Source organism: Thamnophis sirtalis, unplaced genomic scaffold (assembly GCF_051295495.1).
Source record: "Thamnophis sirtalis isolate CommonGarterSnake01/CBP01778 unplaced genomic scaffold, rThaSir2_p1.2 scaffold_13, whole genome shotgun sequence".
Taxonomy (NCBI): domain Eukaryota; kingdom Metazoa; phylum Chordata; class Lepidosauria; order Squamata; family Natricidae; genus Thamnophis; species Thamnophis sirtalis.
The window spans coordinates 9,967,486-9,990,648 of NW_028261393.1; the positions used below are offsets into that span (position 1 = coordinate 9,967,486).

Genomic DNA, 23,163 nt, shown 5'->3' on the forward strand with positions numbered 1-23,163 from the left:
AGGTAGCGCTGGCCTCAAAAGACAAGGAGCTGATATCCCTTCACCTCTTGATCGCTGCTCTCCTTCTCTCCCCAAAATTAGGCTCTCATGCTAAAGGTGTCAGGCAAGCCTCTGTCTGCGCTCAAGCTAACCATCATTTAACTGAGGGCTGGGATAATGACACAGTCCAAGGGAGCTGGTGAGGATGGAAAGAATAAGCTGCTCCTTTTCGGGAGCACCAGGGCCAGCTCCAAACGTAACCACCCACAAGTGCGAGATGTGCTTCGAGAGAGGCAACCAATGTACTAAGCCAAACATTCCCCCCCCCCACTCCTGCAGCAGCCTGTCTTCACTCTCCCCCCCCCCCCCCCCCCACAGCACACAGCCAGTGGAATTTGTGTGTGGGCTCTGCTTGCTGAAATGCAGAGCTAACATAATTGGGCACCCACCAAGTCTCCTGTTCCTGGGAAGATGCCGCCAGCTTTGCCCAGATACTAAGTGTGGATGCTCTGACTTACCCGGTCTTGGGGAAACCTGGATTTTAATCCCAGGAGGACAGAACTGACAAGGGCTGCAATCTAAGGTCACGGGATAGATTTGGGCATCGGTCAAGGCTGCCTCCTCCCTCGAGGGCCGAGTCTCCGGTCTCCCCAAGAAGCCCACTGCAGTTTTGGCTTTGTTTTCGGTGGCTTCCCTGGGCGCCGGCATCTGGCTCTCCTACTTCGAAGGCATTCAGACGTTCCTCTTTCCTTTCCAGATCTCCCACCCACCCACCCTGCCCGGGAAATTCAGTGTTGGAGGCATGAATGGGCAAGGACAGCTGTAGAAGATTGAAAGGTAAGGTGCGTCAGAAGTGGTATGGATGTATCCAGACGGTTCCTCTTGCACTCCAGAGCATGAGTTTGTCCCATAGCTTCCTCCCAACCTGTTTGTCAATGCCAAAAAGGCTGCATAACTTCTTCTAAATGCTCTCTCTCTCTCCCCCCTCTCTCTTTCCCTCCCCCTCTTTCTCCCTTCCTCTCTTTCTCTCTCCCCCTCTTTCTCTCTCACCCTCTCTCTCTTTCCCTCCCTCCCTCTTTCTCCCTCCCTCTCTTTCTCTCTCCCTCCCTTTCCCCCAACTTCTCTTTCTCCCTCCCCCACTTTCTCTCCCTCACTCTCTCTCCCCCACCCTCCCTCTCTCTCTCCCTTCCCCTCTTTCTCTCTCCCCCTCCCTCTGTCTCCCCCTCTCTCTCCCTCCTTCTCTCTCCCTCCCTCTTTCTCTCTTTCTCTCCCCTCCCTCCCTCTTTCTCTCTCCCTCTTTCTCTCTCCCTCTCTTTCTCCCCCACCCTTTCTCTCTTCCTCCCCTTTCTCTCTCCCACTCCCTCTCTCCCCCCTCTTTCTCTCCCTCCTTCTGTCTCCCTCCCTCCCTCTCTTTCTCTCTCTCCCTCCCTCTCTCTCCCTCCCTCTCTCTCCCCCACCTTCTCTCTCTCTCCCTCCCCCTCCCTCTCCCTCCCCCCTCTCCCTCCCTCCCTCTCTCCCCACCTTCTCTCTCTCTCCCTCCCCCTCTTTCTCTCTCCCTCCCTCTCTCTCCCCCACCCTCCCTCTCTCTCCCCCCTCTCCCTCCTTCTCTCTCCCTCCCTCTTTCTCTCTTTCTCTCCCCCTCTCCCTCCCCCTCTCCCTCTCTCTCTTTCTCTCTCTCTCCCCATCCCTCCCTCTCTCTGTCTCTCTCTCTCTCTTCCAACTGAAAGCTGTCTCCAGCTTTGGCAGGTTTCTGCAAACTAAAGCATCCAATTATGAAGCAGCTCACCAGGTTATAGAGGAATCTTATCTGTTATTGGGTCAAACCAAGTTCCAGAGAACAGGATTGCTGAGACCTTGAGTCAGCTTAATCTAAAAGGCTGCATCACTTTGGGATTGAAATTCCCCCCGGGGAGGCTTGAAGCAATTGGGGGGGGGGTGGCAAGCAGAAGCATTCCCTTTCCTTTGAGACTTGGGATCAGTCCCTCGGATTGATCTGAATTGCTGTCTCCCCTCAAAAAGACAATTCCTGGGGGCAGATTCCCTTGCTTCAGTCCGGTTGATGGAACAAGCAGAATGCGAAGTTCATTTGGAGGGACCAGGGAGAAGAGGATATAACTGGAAAAAGTCCTCGGAGGGAGTGAGGGGAGAGCAAGGGGCCAACTCTTTATTTGAGATAGCAACGTCGCTTGAGCTGGTTCCTTTATCTCTCCAGAGCAGCATATTTACTTTGCAAAGAAGAAGAAAAAAATCCGGATCCAATCTCTGCTGGTTGGAGAATTCTGGGAGTTGAAGTCCACACACACACACATATCTTAAAGTGGCCAAGGTTGAGAAACGCTGCTCTGGCGAAAAGGACCAGATAAACAGGTGCTGAGAAAATACCTTTATGCAAGACCTCAAAACGGGCACAGCAAGTGAGATTGTAGGGAAATAATCTGAATCGCTTTGAGTCTGTTTCCTTATGTTGTGGGAACAAAGGTTAAAGCAGCTTTCCCCTGTGTTTGTCTTGTCCCCAAGTTATGTTGGGCTAGAAACAGGCATTATCCACAGCTCCTGGGAAGAATGATGGGGTATTGTAGTCCATCCTGATTGCCGAACAGGAGGTTGGAAAAGATTAGACTGCAGGAATAGCTGAGCCCTCAGAAGCTTTTGCTATAAATGTTTTCTTTCGAGAATCACCAGAATATCTTGCATTTCCTCAGGACTAGCAGGGTTTTTTTTTGCCTATGGATATCCCACCTTAGAGAGGGACGTGGTGGCTCAGTGGCTAAGACACTGAGCTTGTCGACCAGAAAGGTCGACAGTTCGAATCCCTAGTGCCGCGAAACGGAGTGAACTCCCGATACTTGTCCCAGCTTCTGCCACCCTAGCAGTTCGAAAGCACGTAAAAATGCAAGTAGAAACATAGGAACCACCTATGGTGGGAAGGTAACAGCGTTCCGTGCATTTAGTCACGTCAGCCATATGACCATGGAGATGTCTTCAGACAGCGCTGGCTCTTCGGCTTTGAAATGGAGATAAACACTGCCCCCTAGAGTCAGGAACGACCAGCCCATATGTGCAAGGGGACCTTTACCTATCCCAGCTTAAAGATATAACCCACCTTTTCACCACCTTTATTTTTGGCAGGAGCTGATGGTCAGGGGGAAAATAGGGTGGAGTCAGCTAAATGGGCTTGACTTAAGCATGGAGATAAGAACCTTGAAAATAAATGCTAGATCATACTCCAAGCCAGTCTGCACCTACTCAGAAGTAACCCCTGTTGTGTTCAAGATGACATGCCCTAATTAATGCACTCGGGAGTTCAGCTATGATTAATGAGTAGGATACTTCTAAAGTATTTACTACAAGACATTTAAAAAAAAATCTGACGATGATTATTGCCACTCTGGACAAATGACTGTCTGAAAATGGAAATCTAGAATTAAAAGTATCTGAAATATTCCAGCTGGTTGATGTAAGAAGGGGATGGGGAGAGGTTCGGGTTTCCTTGAACTGGTTTCTAGTCATTGTCATTAATCAGGCAGTTCTGTGCACGTCCGTTGAGAAGACAGGCTATTTGAATTCACAAGGGTTTGGATAAATGGGTATCATGCTGAATGGAGGACACTCTTAAGAGAATAATGTTATGTGAGATTGACAAGCAAGAGCTCTGGGCCAGCTCTATAATTATGTAAAATGAGACAGCTGCCTTGGCAGCAGATGGAGTGGGAAAGCACAGAACAGTGCTGAAGAACAGAATTATGTGAGCCATATATAGACCTGTCATATCTGGGTAACCAGTAGATGGCAGCAAAAGAGATTCTGAGGCCCTCGACTCTTTGCTGCCACCTACAGGCTGCCCATTCCAATTACAGTGACTCTATTCACATCAGTTATAGTACTTTTAAGCCCTGTTAACTCCTGTGGGAGTCAGATGAGGGAAACCACTTCACACAACCAACCTGTGCCATTTATACTTCTTCAGGCGTTGCTCTCTTTATGCTTTCAGATGAGACATGGGGACTGGGTTTGTAAATCCTGCTAAGCCAGATGATGTTTGTTGAATTCGGATTTAACACATTGTCAGACCCAAGTGCTATGGTTTATAAATCTTAGATCATGCCTTAATGTATTGTGTGAATTGTGCCAAACTTGTTTTTATTAACAAGATGCCACTAAAAAAGCAATCTGATTTAGAGTAATAAAGGCAGAAAATAATTGTATTTACTTCCTTGCACACATATTGTGCTTTTTCCCTTAAGTTCAAAGAGGTACCTCCAAGGGTCTTCTTTCATCTTGCCCATACCACTGTAGGAAGTTAGCACCCAGCCCCTCCCCCTAGAAGAATGAAATATCCTAGGAAATATCGAAAAGGCAGAATAGGATATTTCCCTGGATAAGAAATGGAGAAACATGTTTTAGGCAGGAAACAGGCTCATTCTTAATAGCCCCCACCTTTGTCAATCGGCCATTAAAAGGCCTGAGAGAGTCTACTCTATATATCAAAGATCTCTTCCCTTCAACTCCAGGGTGATGGGATTAAGGCATGATACTGATGAAAGAAATGTCCTTCTGGGTTCGGCTCCAAGTGAGGAAAAAGACACTGGAGACATGGAGGCTGCTTGGAAAGATGGTTTATTGGTGGACAGGGACACCTGGCTTGAGCCCTGAACAGGAAAGGTGATCACATGCTTCAATGTTGGTGGAGAAGAAGAGAAGGGCTGAGGGAGGGGCTTGCTAGGCTTTTTATAACCTGTACAGTCCCACCTCTCTGTTTCCTGTTCCTGTGTAAAAAATGTATTCTGATCGATTGTCAGACTCCCATGGGGCCATGCAGGGTTCTCTAGGCTGTGTTTTGAATCCAGGTTTGGTTGAGTTCTCAGATGCCATGTGGTGAGTTGGGGCCAATATTATCATGCTTTAATCCCATCTCCCTGGAGCTGAAGTGGAGAAGTCTTTATTATGTAAAGGGACTAGCTTGACCTTCTTAATGGCCCATTGACAAAGTGGGGATGGGCAGGAAGCTACAGGCAGCTATTCTGTCTTTTTAAAACATGTTTTCTTTTCACATCCAGAGAAATATTCCGCCTTTTCAATATTTCCTAGGATATTTCATTTTTCTGGTAGAGGACTGGGTGATAACTTCCTACAATACTATTAGTCCTTTACCCATCTCACCACAGGGCACCCGGGAAGAAGCAATGCTCAACCAAACTTGGACTCAAAACACAGCCTACAGAGTTGGCCCATGGGAGTCTGACAACCAATCAGAATACAAGCTCAAGATCAAAGGCCAGAGAGGGCATAAAACCAGGGACTTTCAGCATCTCGCTCTCTTTTTCTTCTTCACCCAACATCTTGACGCATGTGATCCCCCTTTTCTGTTCAGGAGTTCACGTCATGTGATCCTGCCCCCCATTAAACCATCTTTCCAAGCAGCCTCCATGTCTCCAGTGTCTTTTTCCCCACTTGGAGCTGAACCCAGAAGGACATTTCTTCCAACACTGCAACAGCCCTGTAAGATGGGTTGAGAGAGCCACCCTCAAACACAGCCAAGAACAGCAGCTTCTCCTAGACCTAAAGCAATATTTCTCAAACTTTAAGATCTGTGGATTTCAACTCCCAGAATCCCCCTGTCAATGCATGCTGGCTGGGGAATTCTGGGAGTTGAAGTTGCACGTGTCTTAGAATAGCCAGGTTTAAGAAACATTGGGTTAAAGCCTTTCCCTCACAACCTTTTTGTTTTTAAAACACGTCTTAGCATTGTACAGATTCTCAGTCATCCAAGTCAGGGTTGTCCCAAAGGTGCTTTTTTTCAAAAGGCAACTGGAGTTTCTGCATCCTAAAAAGATGGAAATAACCAGCTCTCTGCAAGGAATATAAATTTTTCCATTTCCCCACTATCAGAACTGAAGGAGCTTCTTGGATGAAAAATGAAACGTCTTCCAAAAAAAAAATAACAAGAAAGTCCAGTTGCCTCTTGAAAAAGCACCATTGGGACATGTCTTAACATTGTGGTTTTTAATAACCCGGTTTGCAAGGTTTTGTTACGTCTGTTGTAAAGCAGTGATGTGCAGTCAGGGGAGGCAGGGCCTCACCACTGTCATCATGAAAAGAAAAGAAAAATTAAAAGGAAAAAGGCTGAGGTAGTTGCTGCCAGAGTCACAGTGGATGACTCTGCTTAATGCTTAACTGTTTAAGAAAGCCTCTAAAAAGAGTGCCCTCTACAGGAGGAGGCAAGAGAACCATGTGCCTCATTTAATCTATCTTTATGATCACTCGAGCAGAGTTAAGCAAGGGTTAAAAGCTGAAAAATTCCTTATGTAGAGGTAGGACGCAGACATAGCACCAGAGCGGCCAAAAGCCTCTTTCTTGAAAGAGCCTTTTGCCCACACAGCTGCGGGGCGCCTCTATTTCGGACATAGCTGCGGGGCGGGCAAAAACTGCTTTCTTTCTTTTTTGCCTCACCAGCCATAAACCTCACCGCACGTCACTGTTGTAAAGATACCTCAAACGTTAGCGAGTGTATGAAATTCAAGGTGGTTTGTGCATTGCAGAGGTCAGTCTCACATCTCAGGACTGACCTGGGTATGTGATTCATATCAGCAAAAGCACCATCCATTGTGCTTTTCATAATGATTTGGCACCTGCTAAAGTTTGAGGAAAAACTGTCCGAAAGAAACCCAGTGGGACGGGGTCAATGGAAGCAGATTGAAGAAAAACATCCATTATCCATCGTCAGGGTCAAAAGTTTTAGGTGAAAATGGCAACAGAGCAAGAGGAAAAGAGAAAGCAGTTCTGTTAAACAGGCTGTGGCATGTTTTCAGTGAAAATAACCATAGACACAGACCAATTGTGGAAAAAATTTCTAAAATTGTTTTCTTGCCTGTTTTTCAGACAGTAAGACCTTCTTTCTCTTAGAGCTGCTTAGAAGTTGCATTCTGTTTGTTACCATTCATGAAATCAATCGTGATTTCAAAGCCAAGTTTTCAAAAGTGACTTGCCAATGATCTGGGCTGGGATAGAGAATGATTGGCTCAAAATCACCCAAACAGTTTCCAGGCGTAAATGGGATTAGAACTCAACATCCGAGCTTTTAATTCACCATCTTAACCACTGGACCAAATGGAATGTGTTTATTCGACCTGCCTTTCCAACTTTTCTCAATCCTCGTTTATTTCATTTTTGTTTTATTTATTCAAATATATTAGCCACTTAACTAGTAGTAACTGTGAGAGGGATCTTGGAATCCTACTGGACAACCATTTAAATAGGAGCCAGCCGTGTGCAGCAGATGCCAAAAAAGCCAACATAGTTCTAGGCTGCATAAACAGATGGATAAAATCAAGATCACGTGAAGTGTTAGTACCACTTTATAATGCCTTGGTATACTGTATTCAGTTTGGGTCGCCACAATGTAGAAAAGATGTGGAGACTCTAGAAAGAGTGCAGAGAAGAGCAACAAAGATGATTAGGGGACTGGAGACTAAAACATATGAAGAACATTTGCAGGAACTGGGTATGTCTAGTTTAATGAAAAGAAGGACTAGGGGAGACATGATAGCAGTGTTCCAATATCTATGCTGCCACAAAGAAGAGGGAGTCAAGCTATTCTCCAAAGCATCTGAAGGCAGGACAAGAAGCAATGGATGGAAACTAATCAAGGAGAGAAGCAACTTAGAACTAAGGAGAAATTTCCTGACAGTGAGAACAATTAATCAGTGGAACAACTTGCCTCCAGGAGTTGTGAATGCTCCAACGCTGGAAGTTTTTAAGAAGATATTGGATAACCATTTGTCTGAAGTGGTGTAGGATTTCCTGCCTGATCAGGGGGTTGGACTAGAAGACCTCCAAGGACTCTTCCAACTCTGTTATTATATTCTAACTACAATGGACTCTGTACAATATACAAAACTAGAAAAAAAGCCCTCAAAACAGCTAAAAGCATTACCGTAAATCAAAGAGACAAGTCAGACTAATAAAAGCAAAATAAAAAGAATTAAAAATTAAAAGGGAGAGGTGGCACAGTGGTTAAATGCAGCACTGCAGGATACTTCAGCTGACTGCAGTTCTGCAGTTCGGCTGTTCAAATCTCACCGGCTCAGGGTTGACTCAGCCTTCCATCCTTCTGAGGTGGGTAAAATGAGGACCCGGATTGTTGGGGGCAATATGCTGACTCTGTAAACCGCTTAGAGAGGGCTGAAAGCCCTATGAAGCGGTATATAAGTCTAACTGCTATTGCTATTGCTATTGTTGTAGTGGCCAAGGCATCAAGCTACAAACCACGAGGCCAGGGATTCCAGACAGTTCTGTCCAGTATAAAGTCAACTGAGTGTTGTTATACCCTCTCAGTCTGAGGAAGGGGGCAATGGAGAGCTTTCCATCGCCAAGAAAGCTGCAGGGATTTGTCCTGGCAGTTACCAAGAGTCAAAAACTGACTTCATAAGAATCACCGTTAAAAAAAGCAGAGGGTCTTTGACAAATGACAAACGCCTTGCTCTTTATTCGATATCCCTTCTTGAATTTGCATAGCCCTGATCGGTCTTCAGTTCCGTGCCACTCTCGTTGACACCGTTGTTATAAAGATCTGGCTGTGGAGGTAACCTGAGCAAAATCTGCACAGCTCTGAAAGAGCAGGAGTTAAAAAGAACCGACGCCCACGGTCGCAACCTCCTTGCCAAGCGAGCTTCAGCCTCCTGGCATGTGCCCAAGCCCAGGAAATGAATGGTGCTGGGCTAAGGAAAATTGGCAGGTCTGGTAGGCTTAGGGAGGTGGGCACAGCAGGGCTGAAATTGCCTCTACGTTCAAGCCAAGCTGATAAGAAAACATATATATCGCATCAGGAGTAATTGGAAATTCTCAAAGGCATCCCGTTTATGGTCTTATGGCTTTCTGGTTAACAACATGTATAAGGAAACCAACTCAGGTTTAATTCTAGATGAGTAGCAACAGAGTTGGTATTCAGCCTGTTCTGACTGGTTCTGGCAAACTGGTAGCGAAAATTTTGAGTAGTTCGGAGAACCGGCAAATACCATCTCTGGCTGGCCTCACCCCCACCTATTAGCTGCCCCCTGAGTCCCAGCTGATTGACTGGGTCTTCTTTTGTTGCCCTGCACAGGATAACAGTCAGTGGTGGGATTCAAATAATTTAACAACCGGTTCTCTGCCCTAATGATTTCTTCCAATAACCAGTTTGCCAAACTGCTCGGAAAGTTAACAACCGGTTCTCCCGAAGTGGTGCGAACTGGCTGAATCCCACCACTGATAACAGTGCTGGAAAGCAGGTTAGTGGGGTGGGGAGGGAATGTGGATTTTGCAGTATCCTTCCCCTGCAGCCACCACAAAGCCACGCCCACCAAGCCACACCACGCCCACCAGGCCATGCCCACAGAACCGGTAGCAAAAAAAAAAAAATGGAATCCCACCACTGAGTAGCAGTTGCACACAAACACAGAGTTGGTTCTTCTGTTTGAGGACATCCTCAACCAAAACAATTTCTTACTTTTACAGAGTTACAGATGTTTACCTGGAGGGAACAGGGAAACAAGCTGTTCTCTCCAGCTGTGAGCCTGCAACACATCTACCTACAGTTTTTAACCACTGTTTATGGCTCCCCCCCCCCCAAATTTTCTGGATTTGGGTGTGCTTTGAACTGTAAACAAACTGCAAGGGTGAGATTTGCACACCCTGGTGAGGGATGAAGCATGCTAAGCTGCTGTGGGGCTCCGTGTTGAAGGCAAACAAAATATCTCATTGCTGGAATTGCCTGAAAAGATACCATTGTCAGAAATTAAAGTGGAAACTCCCAAATCCAGCTCCAGGATTCTTCCGAGGGGGGAAAAGAAGGCAGCATCCTATAAAGAGAGGGGGGAAGAGAAGGTCAAGGTGGTGGCCATAATGATGCAACCAAAACCTCAACCCTTTTTTATTTTGTGCCCAGACAATGCACGTAAGCCATAGCTTCATTCACATCTTGCAGCTGCCATCTTGGCTTTTTACTCCCATGGACGGCTCAGTCTTCAGAGGTATAACAGAATAATAAAATTGGAAGATACCTGGGTGGTCTCTTCTAGTCCAACCCCCTGCCTAGGCAGGAAACTCTACACCACTTCAGACAAATGGTTAACAGAGCCGAGGTGGTGCAGTGGTTAAATGCAGCACTGCAGGTTACTTCAGCTGACTGCAGTGCTGCAGTTCGGCTGTTCAAATCTCACCGGCTCAGGGTTGACTCAGCCTTCCATCCTTCCGAGGTGGGTAAAATGAGGACCCGGATTGTTGTTGGGGGGCAATATGCTGACTCTGTAAACTGCTTAGAGAGGGCTGAAAGCCCTATGAAGCTGTATATAAGTCTAACTGCTATTGCTATTGCTCTTGCTATCCAATCTCTTCTTAAAAACGTCCAGTGTTGGAGCATTTACAACTCCTGGAGGCAAGTTGTTCCACTGGTAAATTTTTCTGTCGGGAAATTTCTCCTTAGTTCTCAGTTGCTTCTCTCCTTGGTGAGTTTCCATCCATTGCTTCTTGTGCTGCCTTCAGGTGCTTTGGAGAATAGCTTGACTCCCTCTTCTTTGTGGCAGCCCCTGAGATATTGGAACCCTGCTATCATGTCACTCCTAGTCCTTTTCATTAACCTAGACATACCCAGTTCCTGCAACGTGTGTTTTAGCCTTTGGTCCCTAATTTTCTTTGTTGCTCTTCTCTGCACTCTTTCCAGAGTCTCCATATCTTTTTTTTACAACCAAAGCTGGATGCAGTATTCCAAGTCTAGACTTATCAAAGCACTATAAAGTTGTATTATTAACTTATTGGATCCCTTATTGGTGCGAAGAGGTAGCTCATGTGTGCTCATTAGCCCTCCATCCACCTCCCCTGGATTATGTGTTACAGCAGTCTCAGTGTCTCTTATTAAGTATCATTGCATAGGAGCTGCTGGGACAGAGGAGGGAGGCTCAGCGAAAGGTAAGCTCTCAAGCGTTTGTCTTTGAGGATGGAGATTGGCCAGGAGCTCTTCTGAAATGGCAGGTTTTTACCCCGGGTTGTGGGTCCTTGGAAAGCGGTGGCCCCCTTGATCCTGAAGCTGGGTGGAGGTGAAACCAAGTGCATTTGGCAGAGATGGGGGCAGCTGGCAGGGAAAAACAGAAGAGGCCTGGGACAAGAGGGACATTGAGGGACCCACACAGGTTGCCTTTTGTTAAGGGCCCCACCCCGCCAGGATCAAAGCACCCCTTGTCCCCAAGGCCCTGAAGGACGCTGGTGAGTGGGTGTCACTAGCAGGCAAACAACAATATGTGCCTGTCTTCTCTTCCCCGAGCAGCTCTTCCTTTTGAAGCTGGCTCCCTTTGGGGATATGTTCCCTGATGCTGAGGATCACACGGGACTTGCAGGGTTATCGGAGGAGGGAGGCACATGGGTAGGTTTAAGGGAAAACAGTCGGAGCCCGGGAGGACAGAGTAGTGGGAAAGGTGGACAGGAGACCAAAATGCAGCCAGAACAGTCTGCCCCCGTTTTGAAGGCGAGGTCTACCCATCAGGAAATGAAAGCCTTAAGCTAGAGTTGAAATTGACCCAGCTGCGCCCTGGTAGAGGCATCAAAAATGCCCTTGGGTATGAGCCATGGCTGTGCAGTGGTTAGAATGCTGCTATATTGTAGGCTAATTCAGCCCCGCGCCCAGGAGTTCGATCCTCACTGGCTCAAGGCGGACTCAGCCTTCCTTCGTTGGGGACCCAGATTGTCGGGGGCAATAGGCTGACTCTGTAAACCACTTAGAGAGGGCTGTAAAGCACTGTAAAGCGGTATATAAGTCTAAGACCTCCTATTGCTATGATCAGCAGCAGGCTTGGCTTTCTCAGTCCTGTGCATCGCCCATCTTCTTTAAGGAGCCCAAATCAAGACAGGAAGAATGAAAAATACCCTGATGCCAAATCTGCTCTTGAGTGCATCGGTTCCCCACCCACACCCCACACCCATATTTGCGTTTCCTTTAGCCTGGAGGCATTTCCCCCCTCCCCCACCTCTTCCTACAGACATCATAAGTCTCCCCATTGATTTCCATTGACCTGCTTTGCAGAAGCTCCTGGAGAGATTTGAGAGCCTCAACTGGAAGTGGGGAAAAAAATAAGAGTCCATGTGCTTTGGAGGCAAAGCATCTGTTCTGCTCTAAGCCGCTGCCCTTTCTTATCAGAGGAAGAACCAGGAGCTGTCAAGTCAGGCTGTCAAATAAAATGGAACAAGTGGGACTCTAACGAAATAGTGTGGGGTTAGAGTTGCCCCTGGAAGCTGTGTTTCTCCTCCGAAATCTGGATAAGCATTCCCCAGAATAGCTTAAGGAGGAGGAGTACAAGCTTTACACCGTATTTTCATCCAAAGGTTTGGACGAAAATACATACATGGCTAGAGAAAATAATAAAACAACACATAGACCGAAAACCAGAAATATTTTTGTTAGGTAGGCCAGAAAAATATGGGAAACGGGAGGTATATTTAATATTACATCAGTGGTGGGTTTCAAAAATTTTTGGAACCTCTTCTGTTTGTGTGGCCTGCTTTCCAGGTCCACTGGTAGAACCTCTTCTAACCGGTTCGGTAGATTTGACGAACCGGTTCTACCGAATAGGTGCGAACTGGTAGGAACCCACCTCTGTATTACATGTTTTGAGAACAGCAAGAATTGTACTTGCACAACATTGAAAAAAATGAGGAAACCCCTGCAGAGGAAAATCTAATCAGAAAAATATTAGGCTGTGCAGAAATGGATAGGTTAACATTCAAGATAAAGGACAAAGAACACATAGAATGTTTTTAAACTTGGGATTTGTTTTACCGATGGTTGGATAATAAAAGTAGAAATTAGAAACTGGAAGAATATCATTATATATAAGTAAAGAATGTTATTACTGTTATCCCTGTATATTTGTAAATCGACTCAACAATATACTGCTTATTACGGTAAGCACTTATATATGTTAAGGAAAAATGTATAACTAAATAAAAAAATTAAAAAAGCTTTACACGTTAGACTTAAGACCGTTCAACTAAATCAAATTACATATAAACCAAGTTTCAAGAGTCCCTGTTCCAATTACAGTCTGGTTCTGATTATCGGAACTGAACTGAATTCATTACTGAACAGCCACGGAAAAATCCATTTCTCCTTGTCATCCCTTCTTCCCCCAATTATTTTTTTTTCCAAGCAGGAAATTGAGTACCAGCAGTATTTAGAACATGCCAGGTTCCATATTATTTTCTTTGATAAGTCTTCTGGTTGTCTTTCCCCTTTTTTTCATATCACTGAGGCTCATAAAAGCTCATCAAAGAAATCCTGGTGATTTCAGAGTCTATAGATTGGCTACCCTCAATAGCCTATGAATCTTTGAACTACATAGCAAAATGATCTATTTGTGACAGTCTTCTCTTGCAAAAGGTATTGGCTGACACTTCACCTTCTTGCCTTGTGCTTATTTGCTTGCAAATATATCTATTTCCCTTCCAAGTACAAGAACATCACTAATTAATTATAATCTGAGCCCATGATTCCATTTTCTCAGCTGGGCAAAGGATCTGTGAATCATACCAGGGCAGCCATTTCATTTCCTAAGATTTAAAGAGACATCCGTGTTAAATTGTAAATCTATTTCCTCCTGGAAGCATAAGGACTAGAAACATGCTCTTTATATTAAAAAAAACAACAACACGATGCTCCCTGCAGGATGCTTAACTATAATTGTGATGGGGCAGGAAAGGAAGCTGCTGGCAGATTCGAGGACAAAGAAGCAGAAGTTGGAGGTGAATAATCAGTTGCCTTAGCTACAAAGACATTTCGATTTGTCATTAGTTCCGGAGACACACAACTGGAGGGATTTTGCACATCTGATATTGTTTATTCCATCTGGCAACACAGATACCCTTGCGGGGATAATATATTATTTCAGCGTAGCGTTGTTACAATTTGAAAGCATGCTTTTCCCTAGTAGCACCAAAGATTAAATCCCGCAATGGGATTTCTGCATGGGGGCGTAATTTTGGACTCTTTAAAGGCTTCATTCAGGGCATTGAAAATTTGAATTGATTACGTGCCACGAAAATGATGTTGATGCTTATCAAGCACAGAGATTTTTCTTCAGGAAGATTTGGTTCTTCAGCTCTTCCAACAGTGCTCTTACTAAGTCTACCACTATTTCTGCTGGGCATTCTCTTCTCTTTCTTTCAATCTTTCCCAGCTCTAAAGATCATTTGGCTGGTAAAGAATCTTTATTATATCCCAATGTATTGATTAGCAATAGCAATAGCAGTTAGACTTATATACCGCTTCATAGGGCTTTCAGCCCTCTCTAAGTGGTTTTACAGAGTCAGCATTTTGCCCCCAACAACAATCCGGGTCCTCATTTTACCCACCTCGGAAGGATGGAAGGCTGAGTTCAACCCTGAGCCGGTGAGATTAGAACTGCCGAACTGCAGAACTGCAGTCAGCTGAAGTAGCCTGCAGTGCTGCATTTAACCACTGCGCCACCTCGGCTCTGATTGAACGCATAAATAACATTGTGGGGTTCCTGGAGCTCCCTGAGTTTGGCTGTTTGTTTGCAGACATCTCAATACCCCGCGAGATAACGTCATCAGTTTGAGTGAATATGTGATTTGCCGCCTGTATATATACAGGTAGTCCTCAACTTAAGCCATTTGTTTAGCAGCCATCTGAAGTTACGAGGGTCCTGAAAAAAGTGGCTTAATACCAGTCCCCGCACTTACAATTGTCATAGCATCTCTACTGTCAGATGGTCAAAATTTGGGTGTTTGGCAACCAGCATGTCTGTAGCAATAGCAATAGCAGTTAGACTTATATACCGCTTCATAGGGCTTTCAGCCCTCTCTAAGCAGTTTACAGAATCAGCATATCACCCCCACAGTCTGGGTCCTCATTTCACCCACCTCGGAAGGATGGAAGGCTGAGTCAACCCTGAGCCGGTGAGATTTGAACCGCTGAACTGCAGATAACAGTCAGCTGAAGTGGCCTGCAGTACTGCACCCTAACCACTGCGCCACCTCGGCACTTACAAGGGTTGCAGCATCCCCAAGGTCATGTGATTGCCATTTGCAACCTTCCCAGTTGAATTCCAACGAGCAAAGTCAATGGGTGTGACTCACTTAGCAACTGTCTTGTTCATCGATGAAAATCCTGGCTCCAATTGTAATAAGACAAGATCTACCTCTCAGTAGTTTACCCTTGCCAGTATTGGAAGGAGTATTGTTACTTCCTTGGTAGCTTCTTTCTGGTTCCACCACAAAACCGCGGTAGACTAAAGCGCGCTCGACTAAAGCGCGTACGTGACGTCATCACATCGCGACGAAAACAGCATGCTGTGAGCGGTAAACTTAAAATTAACGCGTAAATCTAAACCTAACCCCCCCCAAACCTAACCCTAAACCTAACCCTAAGTCTAACCCTTAACCTAACCCTAAACCTAACCCTAAACCTAACCCTTAACCTAACGCTAAACCTAACGCTAACCCTTAACCTAACCCTAAATCTAACCCTAACGCTTAACGTAACCCTAAACCTAACCCTAACCCTAACCCTAACCCTAACCCTTACCTTTATGTGAATCGGCTTGCTTTAAAAGCGCTTTTTAAAGCACCCTTTTTCTTTCTTGTCGCGCTGCTGATGACGTCACGTACGCGCTTTAATCGGGCGCGCTTTAGTGGACTGCGGTTTTGACGTGCCACGCTTCTTTCTAACTGTATAAAATTATATGTTTAAAAGCGAAGCAGAAAGACGGTGGGTTATTTGCCAAGTGCAGCTCCTCGGTGTGTCCTTTTTGTTAATTCGGGGGCCTTCCCTAGCTTCCTCTTCCGTGGTTTCATGGAACACTTGCTTTATGCTTTCAGGAGGGGTCTTCTGGAGAGGGGACCAAAAAAGTCTATTTGGAGGCCACACCCCTGTGCTCAGAACTCCACCCTTTTTAATGATGCTCACCGTAAGAGGAGTTGGGCTTTGAGCACAAAGATGTAGCTCCCATCTGCATCTACATCTTTGAATGTGAAAAGAAGGGAATGACATGATAGCAGTGAGCCAATATTGGAGAGGCTGCCACACACACACAAAAAAAGAGGGCATCAACCTGTTCTGACCCGCCTCGTTCCACACCAAAACGCACTCCGAGCCAGAGATAAATTACAGCATTTAATTAACAGACAAACAGGTCCTTGGCAGCAACCCAGCACAGACAAGCTTGGGCAGCAATAAACACAGATAAGGCTTGGCAGCAATCCAGCCTGCCAAGCTCATTCAAAGTTCTCCGACATTCGATTCTGTGTTGACTTCTGCAAAGAGGGCGTGTGCACAAGTAGGCTTTTTATAGTTTGGAGAGGAGCCTAATGACCACCAGTCTGAGCGCAATTACCTCCTGTAATTGCGTAATTGTTCCTGACACCTAGTAGCTCTTCGATGGCGTGCATCCAGGAACAACTCACTACTGGCCTCCGGCTCACTCTCCCTTGTCTCCTCCCCACTGGTCCAAGGCTCAGGTGCCTCCTGGTGGCCAACCAGCCTCTCTGCGCCCTGCTCAGAGTCGGAACCCTGTCCAGGGTCCTCCACATCCTCCAGAGCCGACTCAGAGGGCCCCTCGCCGTCGGAGACTGGTGGCAGCTCCAATGGCTCCTGCTAGGCCACAACATCAACCTATTTTCCAAAGCACCAAAGAAGGCAAGACAAGGAACAATGGATGGAAACTAATCAAGGAGAGAAGCAACCTAGAACTAAGGAGAAATTTCCTGTCACTGAGAACAATTAATCAGTGGAACGGCTTGCCTCCAGAAATTGTGAGCATTCCATCACTTGAGGCTTTTAAGAAGAGGCTGGATGGCCACTGTGTCTGGAATGGTGTAGGATCATCTGCCTGAGCAGGGGGTTGGACTAAATGACCTTCAAGGTCCCTTCCAACTCTGTTATTCTGTCCTTGACTTTTTTGATTCCTTCCCCACCGACATCCCAGTACATCTTGTCTTAGTGACAATGAATTGCTGACATTTTCAGCATTCTTTCCCTGAGCAACTCCAGCTCAGCCTCATATAACCAGGCCTTGTTTGTCTGACGGGTGAATCCCAACTATTGAGCTCTGTAACTTGCTGTGCCAAAGCAGCACATTTCCATTCAATAAGCAAAATGGGGTTTATACAATGTGCGATTCCCTCCCCGAGAACTGTGTATGCTCAAGATATTCCTGAAATTTCAGGCTCTGCTGGGTGATCTGCAAATTTCCCTCAGCCAGTCAAAGGAAGAGAAATATATATGACGGTTTGCCAATCTTCTTCCAAGAACTGTAATGATATGTGGGAATTATTTTGGAAGCAGGAGGGAGAACCACAGATTGGAGAATCGCTCAAGAGATGTCTTGGCCTACAGAAAGAAGAAGGGCAGGTGAAGCATTGAAAAGAAGGACTAGGGGAGGACATGATAGCAGTGTTCGATATTTGAGAGGCTGCCGGGAAGAAGAGGGAGCCAATTTATTTTCCAAAGCACCAGAAGGCAGGACAAGAAACAATAGATAGAAACTAATCAAGGAGAGAAGCAACCTAGAATTAAGGAGAAACTTCCTAGCAGAGAAAACAATTAACCCGCGGAGCAGCTTGCCTTCTGAAATTGTGGTCTTAAAGACGTTGGAGGTCTTTAAGAAGAAACTGGACAGCCAATTGTCTGAGATGATATAAGGTCTCCTGCTGGAGCAAGGGGTTGGACAAGAAGATCTCCAAGATCCCTTTCAAGTCCGTTATTCCATTATTCATTTCAGGAGGGATCCTCCCCAGTTTTCCAGAGTGTAAAAGGAAAGAAACTTTCAGTCTTGCAAGATTTTGTGAATTTAATCTTATAGTAAAGATAGAGCTGGTACTCCTGGTTGGGCTTCTTGTCTGGATTACCTTGCATTGCTAGCAACAGCCCAGGATCCATAACCAACAATCTGGGATTATCAATCCTTAGGTTGCTGTTGCACTAGGACTTCTAGTGTGTAAAGAGCCGAGGTGGCGCAGTGGTTAAATGCAGCACTGCAGGCTACTTCAGCTGACTGCAGTTCTGCAGTTCGGCTGTTCAAATCTCACCGGCTCAGGGTTGACTCAGCCTTCCATCCTTCCGAGGTGGGTAAAATGAGGACCCGGATTGTTGTTGGGGGCAATATGCTGACTCTGTAAACCGCTTAGAGAGGGCTGAAAGCCCTATGAAGCGGTATATAAATCTAACTGCTATTGCTATTGCTATTCTGTATGTCAGATGGGTTGGCAGTATTTGACTTGGGCAATCTAGGAGTCCTGCCAGTTTCTCTTCTCCACCGCAAACAGGACTTATGAAATATTTCTGATTTTTGTTTTTAACCGCCTCACTGCTTTTATGCTGGGACCATTTCTCCTTGCATTAAGGGTCTCCCAACAATTGGGCTGCTGCAGGGTGGGCATCAGATTTCAAAGCGCCACAGTTCTCTGCCCTAAGAGCAGAATCAGGCAGGGGAGAATATATGAAGTACTGCTTCCCTCTGCTGGCACAAGGGAGCAAACAGAATAAAACAATGTCTTGGTTGTTTTTTTTTTTTTTTAAAGAAGAAAAATATTGTTATATAAGCTTTGCGTTACATTCCAATCTCTGGGAGAAGATCCCTCCCCAAGTTGGCTTTCCAAAAATTAGAACCAGACAGATGTTAGTGTATAGGATGAAAATCCAACAAAGATACCTTGGATAACACCACGTTCATTTCTCTAGGACAGGATTCACACATCAGACCAAGAGCCACTATTTCCTTAACCACACTTCGCCAGTAGTCTGGCTTTACACAAGATAATATGTCAAATTAGACAATATTACAGCTTAGGCAACATATGAATGCAGTGTGATTACGACAGCCCCTTTCAATTTCCAGCACCAAACGTGGATGCCGGAGGAGGTGAATTCTCACCAATCATGTGTGTTTCTCTCTCTCTCTCTCTCTCCCTCTCCCTCCCTCCCTCCCTCCCTCCCTCCCTCTCTCTCTCTCTCTCTGTGTGTGTGTGTGTTTTCTAGCATAACTTTGGAATGCCTCAAGCAATTTCAATCAAACTTGGTACATAGATGACTTACACTCTGGAAACAAATATTGGGGGGGGGGGGTAAGACACCCCTTCGGGGTGTGTGTTCTGTTAAGATACAGCCTGTTGTGTCTTAAAATTGCTTCTACTGTACTGCCATAAAATGCCTTCCACTGTACAGCGCAGTGGAGTTGCCATGATAACGGCTTCACAGTACCCCACAAGGGGGCTCCCTCTGGTAAGGGGGAAAATTAAACATTAGAAATTATGTTTGGTCCGGACATTTTCCCTCTATAAATAAATAACATGGGCAACACCGAGATATTGGCTAGTATTGTATAAAACATCAACAAAGGGATGAAACAATTTTCCTACTGAGCATCCTCAGGTTCAGGTTGTATTCAGTAGCCTTAAACCTCAATCTTGGCCATTTGATAGTGGACATTCAGGGAATTGCAATCGACACGAAGTAGCTCGGGTTGAAAAATCCTGTTTAAACCCTTCAATTGCCTGAATATTGTCTTTGCGTGAATGCACAGCGAATGCATACAATCTGCATATTAGCTGTAACTGACCTAGTTAGGGGAGGCAAACAGGAAACAACTTCTGGTGTACTGGCAAAAATCCAATTTCTCCTTACTGATGGCCTGATGCTGTGCATGCCTGAGGTCTAGCTAGCAGTTTTCTTCTGTGGGATCTCTCTCTACAGAAGAGAGATCACAATGGAAAGGTTAGCCTTCGAGGGCAAAGTTTCTCAATCTTGACCATCTTAAGATGTGTGGATTTCAACTCCCCGGATCTTCAGAGTTGACCTACACACAACTTAAAGTTGCTAAGTTTGGGCAACGCCACTCTAGGGAAATGTTCTACTACGCCAAACAATTGTCCTCTTACTATCAATGTCATCCTACTTCTCCCTTTTTCCATTAGGTTGACCGACACATTTCTTCAAACATAAACAACATGAAACTCTTCTGCAAGACGCTGCTGGCCTTCTGGGTCCTATTTGAAGGTACTTTTGGACAAAAGAATGAGTTCTGCCTTGGTAACATTCTCCCAAATTACATTGCGATGATGACCCATCAGAAACCCAAGACGTATCTCATCTAATGCTTTGTAGGTTGGGTTTCAAGTAGACCAATTTCTCACTGGGTTAACTATTAAGAGTTGTCAAGCTTGACAACTTTACGATGGGTGGACTTCAGAATTCCAGCGTTCTTGGAATCCACACATCTTAAAACTTGATAAGGATGAAAAACACTGCTGTAGAGTATATAAAACCTTTGATATTCCCTTTAGTGCTTTTTTTTTTAGTAGTGGAAGGATCGGGAATACAAAGACCAAACTCGGGGTGGTGATATGGGCTTGTATCCTAATATAGGAAAGATCTTGTGGAGGAAGTATGTGGCTTTGTATAAATACTGTATTCCCCACCCTCCCACCAATATATGTTGATGACTGGAGTCCCACTAGCAATAGCAATAGCAGTTCGACTTATATACCGCTTCATAGGGCTTTCAGCCCTCTCTAAGCGGTTTTACAGAGTCAGCATATGGCCCCCACAGTCTGGGTCCTCATTTCACCCACCTCGGAAGGATGGAAGGCTGAGTCAACCTTGAGCCGGTGAGATTTGAACCGCCGAACTGCAGATAACAATCAGCTGAAGTGGCCTGCAGTACTGCACTCTAACCACTGCGCCACCTCGGCTCCTTGCCTTGTTGATCATTATGGACAACAATTGGTGGCAACTTTTTTCTTCTTCCAATAAGAGACGCCAGTCTCAGGGGAAGGAAATCAGGAATCCCCCAGTCTCTACCCTGAAACTGCCTCCCATTAAATCTGTAGCGCTGGCAACGCTATTCAGTCTCACTGCTGTGATACTGTCAGCCGTGGAGAGAAATGATCTCCGTGGCCTTTCCTGCTGATTCAAAGGCAGGTGAGATGCAGGTAAGACAGCCACAAGGGAGGTTCCTGAAAGGGACCTCAAGTCTACCCCTATTATTCGTCATACCCAATAAGAAAGACCAGCGATCCCAGTCAATGTTGTACAAGGCAGTTTTGGGGTAAGGCATAAACTGCCAAACAGGGTGAGGGAATGGCGCCATGTGGAGCAAACATGGAGCGAGAATGCTCACAGCCCATAACGAGAAAAGTCAGAATCGGCAATGAAGCAGGCAGTCAATCAATCACGTGTTTTCCTCTCTCCTTCATTGTGAGTCTCTTCTGCCTCCTTCCAAAGGGGTCTTGGCTGGACCGTGGAGCGCCTGGATGCCCGAACACATCACTGCCTTTGAGGGCACCTGTGTGGTTATCCCCTGCCGCTTCAGCTACCCGGAGGAGCTACGCCCAGCAACCATCCATGGCATCTGGTACTTCAACAGCCCATACCCCAAGAATTATCCCCCAGTGGTTTACAAATCCCGCACCAACATTATCCACGAGAGCTACGTCGGACGCAGTAGGCTGCTGGGAGAGCTGAATTTCCGCAACTGCACCCTGCAGATCTCCCGTCTCAGCCCTGAACTCTCGGGGAAGTATTACTTTCGGGGAGACCTTGGTGGCTACAATCAATATACCTATCCAGAGCACAGCAACCTCGAGGTCATCAGTGAGTATCAGGCAACGCTAGTGGGAAATACCAGTTCTAACTCTTGCTTATAAAGGATTGAGTCTAAGCTAGTGATCCCTTTCAAATAGTACGGGAATCAGCAGCAATTAAGTGATGGAGGAGGCTTCCTTAGATAGGACAGAGTAGAGTAGGAGTAGGGAATAGAACAGAGCAGAATAGAATATTGGTTGTGTGATTCAGAGGTGGGTTCCTACCAGTTCGCACCTATTCGGTAGAACCGGTTCGTCAAATCTACCGAACCGGTTAGAAGAGGTTCCACCAGTGGACCCGGAAAGCAGGCCACACCTACAGAAGAGGTTCCAAACTTTTTTGAAACCCACCACTGGTCCTTGGATATGATTATTCTACACTATCATGCTCATATTTATAAAACTCAGTGCCTCTGTGAAAAGTAAGGATGACTACTGCGTTTGTGGTGCAATCAGAACATTGCGTGTGTTGAACTTGTTTTAACGCAAACCAAAGATGCCTTTTAAAAAACAAGTTTACATCATATTCTTATGCATGCCAGTGCTGTGTGTGAGGTAATTTAAGGTGGTTCTGACAAGTGTCGTCAGCACCTTCATATCCGGTCACATGGGCGGCAAGCCACTCCCATCCAGTCACGTGGGCAGCAAGCCAGTCCCACAAAGGAGGCCACACCCACAGAGTAGGTTTGAACAATTTTTGAAACCCACCACTGGTGTGATTGGACACACAATGAACAGGGGGGTTTCTGTTTAGTCCATATTCTCTGTCTCTTTCTACTCCACAGACAAGCCCACCATTGTGAATCCTCCAGAACTGGTGGAGGGTTCAGAAGTAGAACTGCGCTGTGAGGTGCCAGATAATTGTCCAGACATGAAACCTCTCATCACATGGATGAACTATGAGAAATTGGTGGAGCATTCGGTCTACGCGCAAATAGAGGAAGAAGGCAGCACTTGGTCCCTCATCTCCATCCTGAAGTTCCTACCACTGCGTGAGAACCACGGATATGAGGTGGGCTGCAAAGTCAGCTACCCCAACACCACTTTTGAGTTTGATGGCTTCTCGACTCTGGATGTCAAATGTGAGTTGGCTGTTGATAAGTAGCATAGAACATAGAATAATGGAGTCAGAAGGGACATCGGAGGTCTTCAGAATCCCGACCCCTTGCTTGAGCAGAAGATGCTATATCATCTTTTCTCTTTTTGAAACCCTTCAGGGCAGAGGTGGGATTCAGCAGGTTCTGACCAGTTCTGGAGAACCGGTAGCGGAAATTTTGAATTTTGAATAGTTCGGAGAACCAGTAAATGCCACCTCTGATTGGCCCTGCCCCCATCTATTCTCTGCCAGTCTTATTTTGGGGGGGGGGGGAAAACACGGTATTAACTTTTATATTTTTATACTTTACATTTTTAATATTGCATATAAGTGGACACCTGTCACCTTAATCTTGGAGAACACTGGAGAACTCCGGCAACAAGACTTGATGGACTCAGGCTCTTTAATTCCCTCCATACTATGACACATTCTACTGTGGCATTGCTTTTCTGCAACTATCTAAAAGC

General features: G+C 45.7%; 1 protein-coding gene across 8 annotated transcripts in view; it reads left to right on the plus strand.

Annotated features, from left to right (window-relative positions):
- The first annotated feature begins 368 nt into the window (after positions 1-368).
- Positions 369-23,163, plus strand: part of MAG (myelin associated glycoprotein) — a 39,425-nt gene continuing 16,630 nt past the window's right edge. For 4 of the 8 annotated variants that reach the window (XM_087728398.1, XM_087728395.1, XM_087728394.1 and 1 more), the window contains exons 1-4: positions 370-816; positions 19,933-20,014; positions 21,242-21,610; positions 22,386-22,682. In XM_087728398.1, the coding sequence (XP_087584524.1) occupies positions 19,966-20,014; positions 21,242-21,610; positions 22,386-22,682 (715 nt within the window). In that variant the 5' untranslated portion in view covers positions 370-816; positions 19,933-19,965. Of the gene's footprint in view, positions 817-19,932; positions 20,015-21,241; positions 21,611-22,385; positions 22,683-23,163 lie in introns of all 8 variants that reach the window. The other 4 variants (XM_087728399.1, XM_087728397.1, XM_087728400.1 and 1 more) reach the window with 2 other exon arrangements.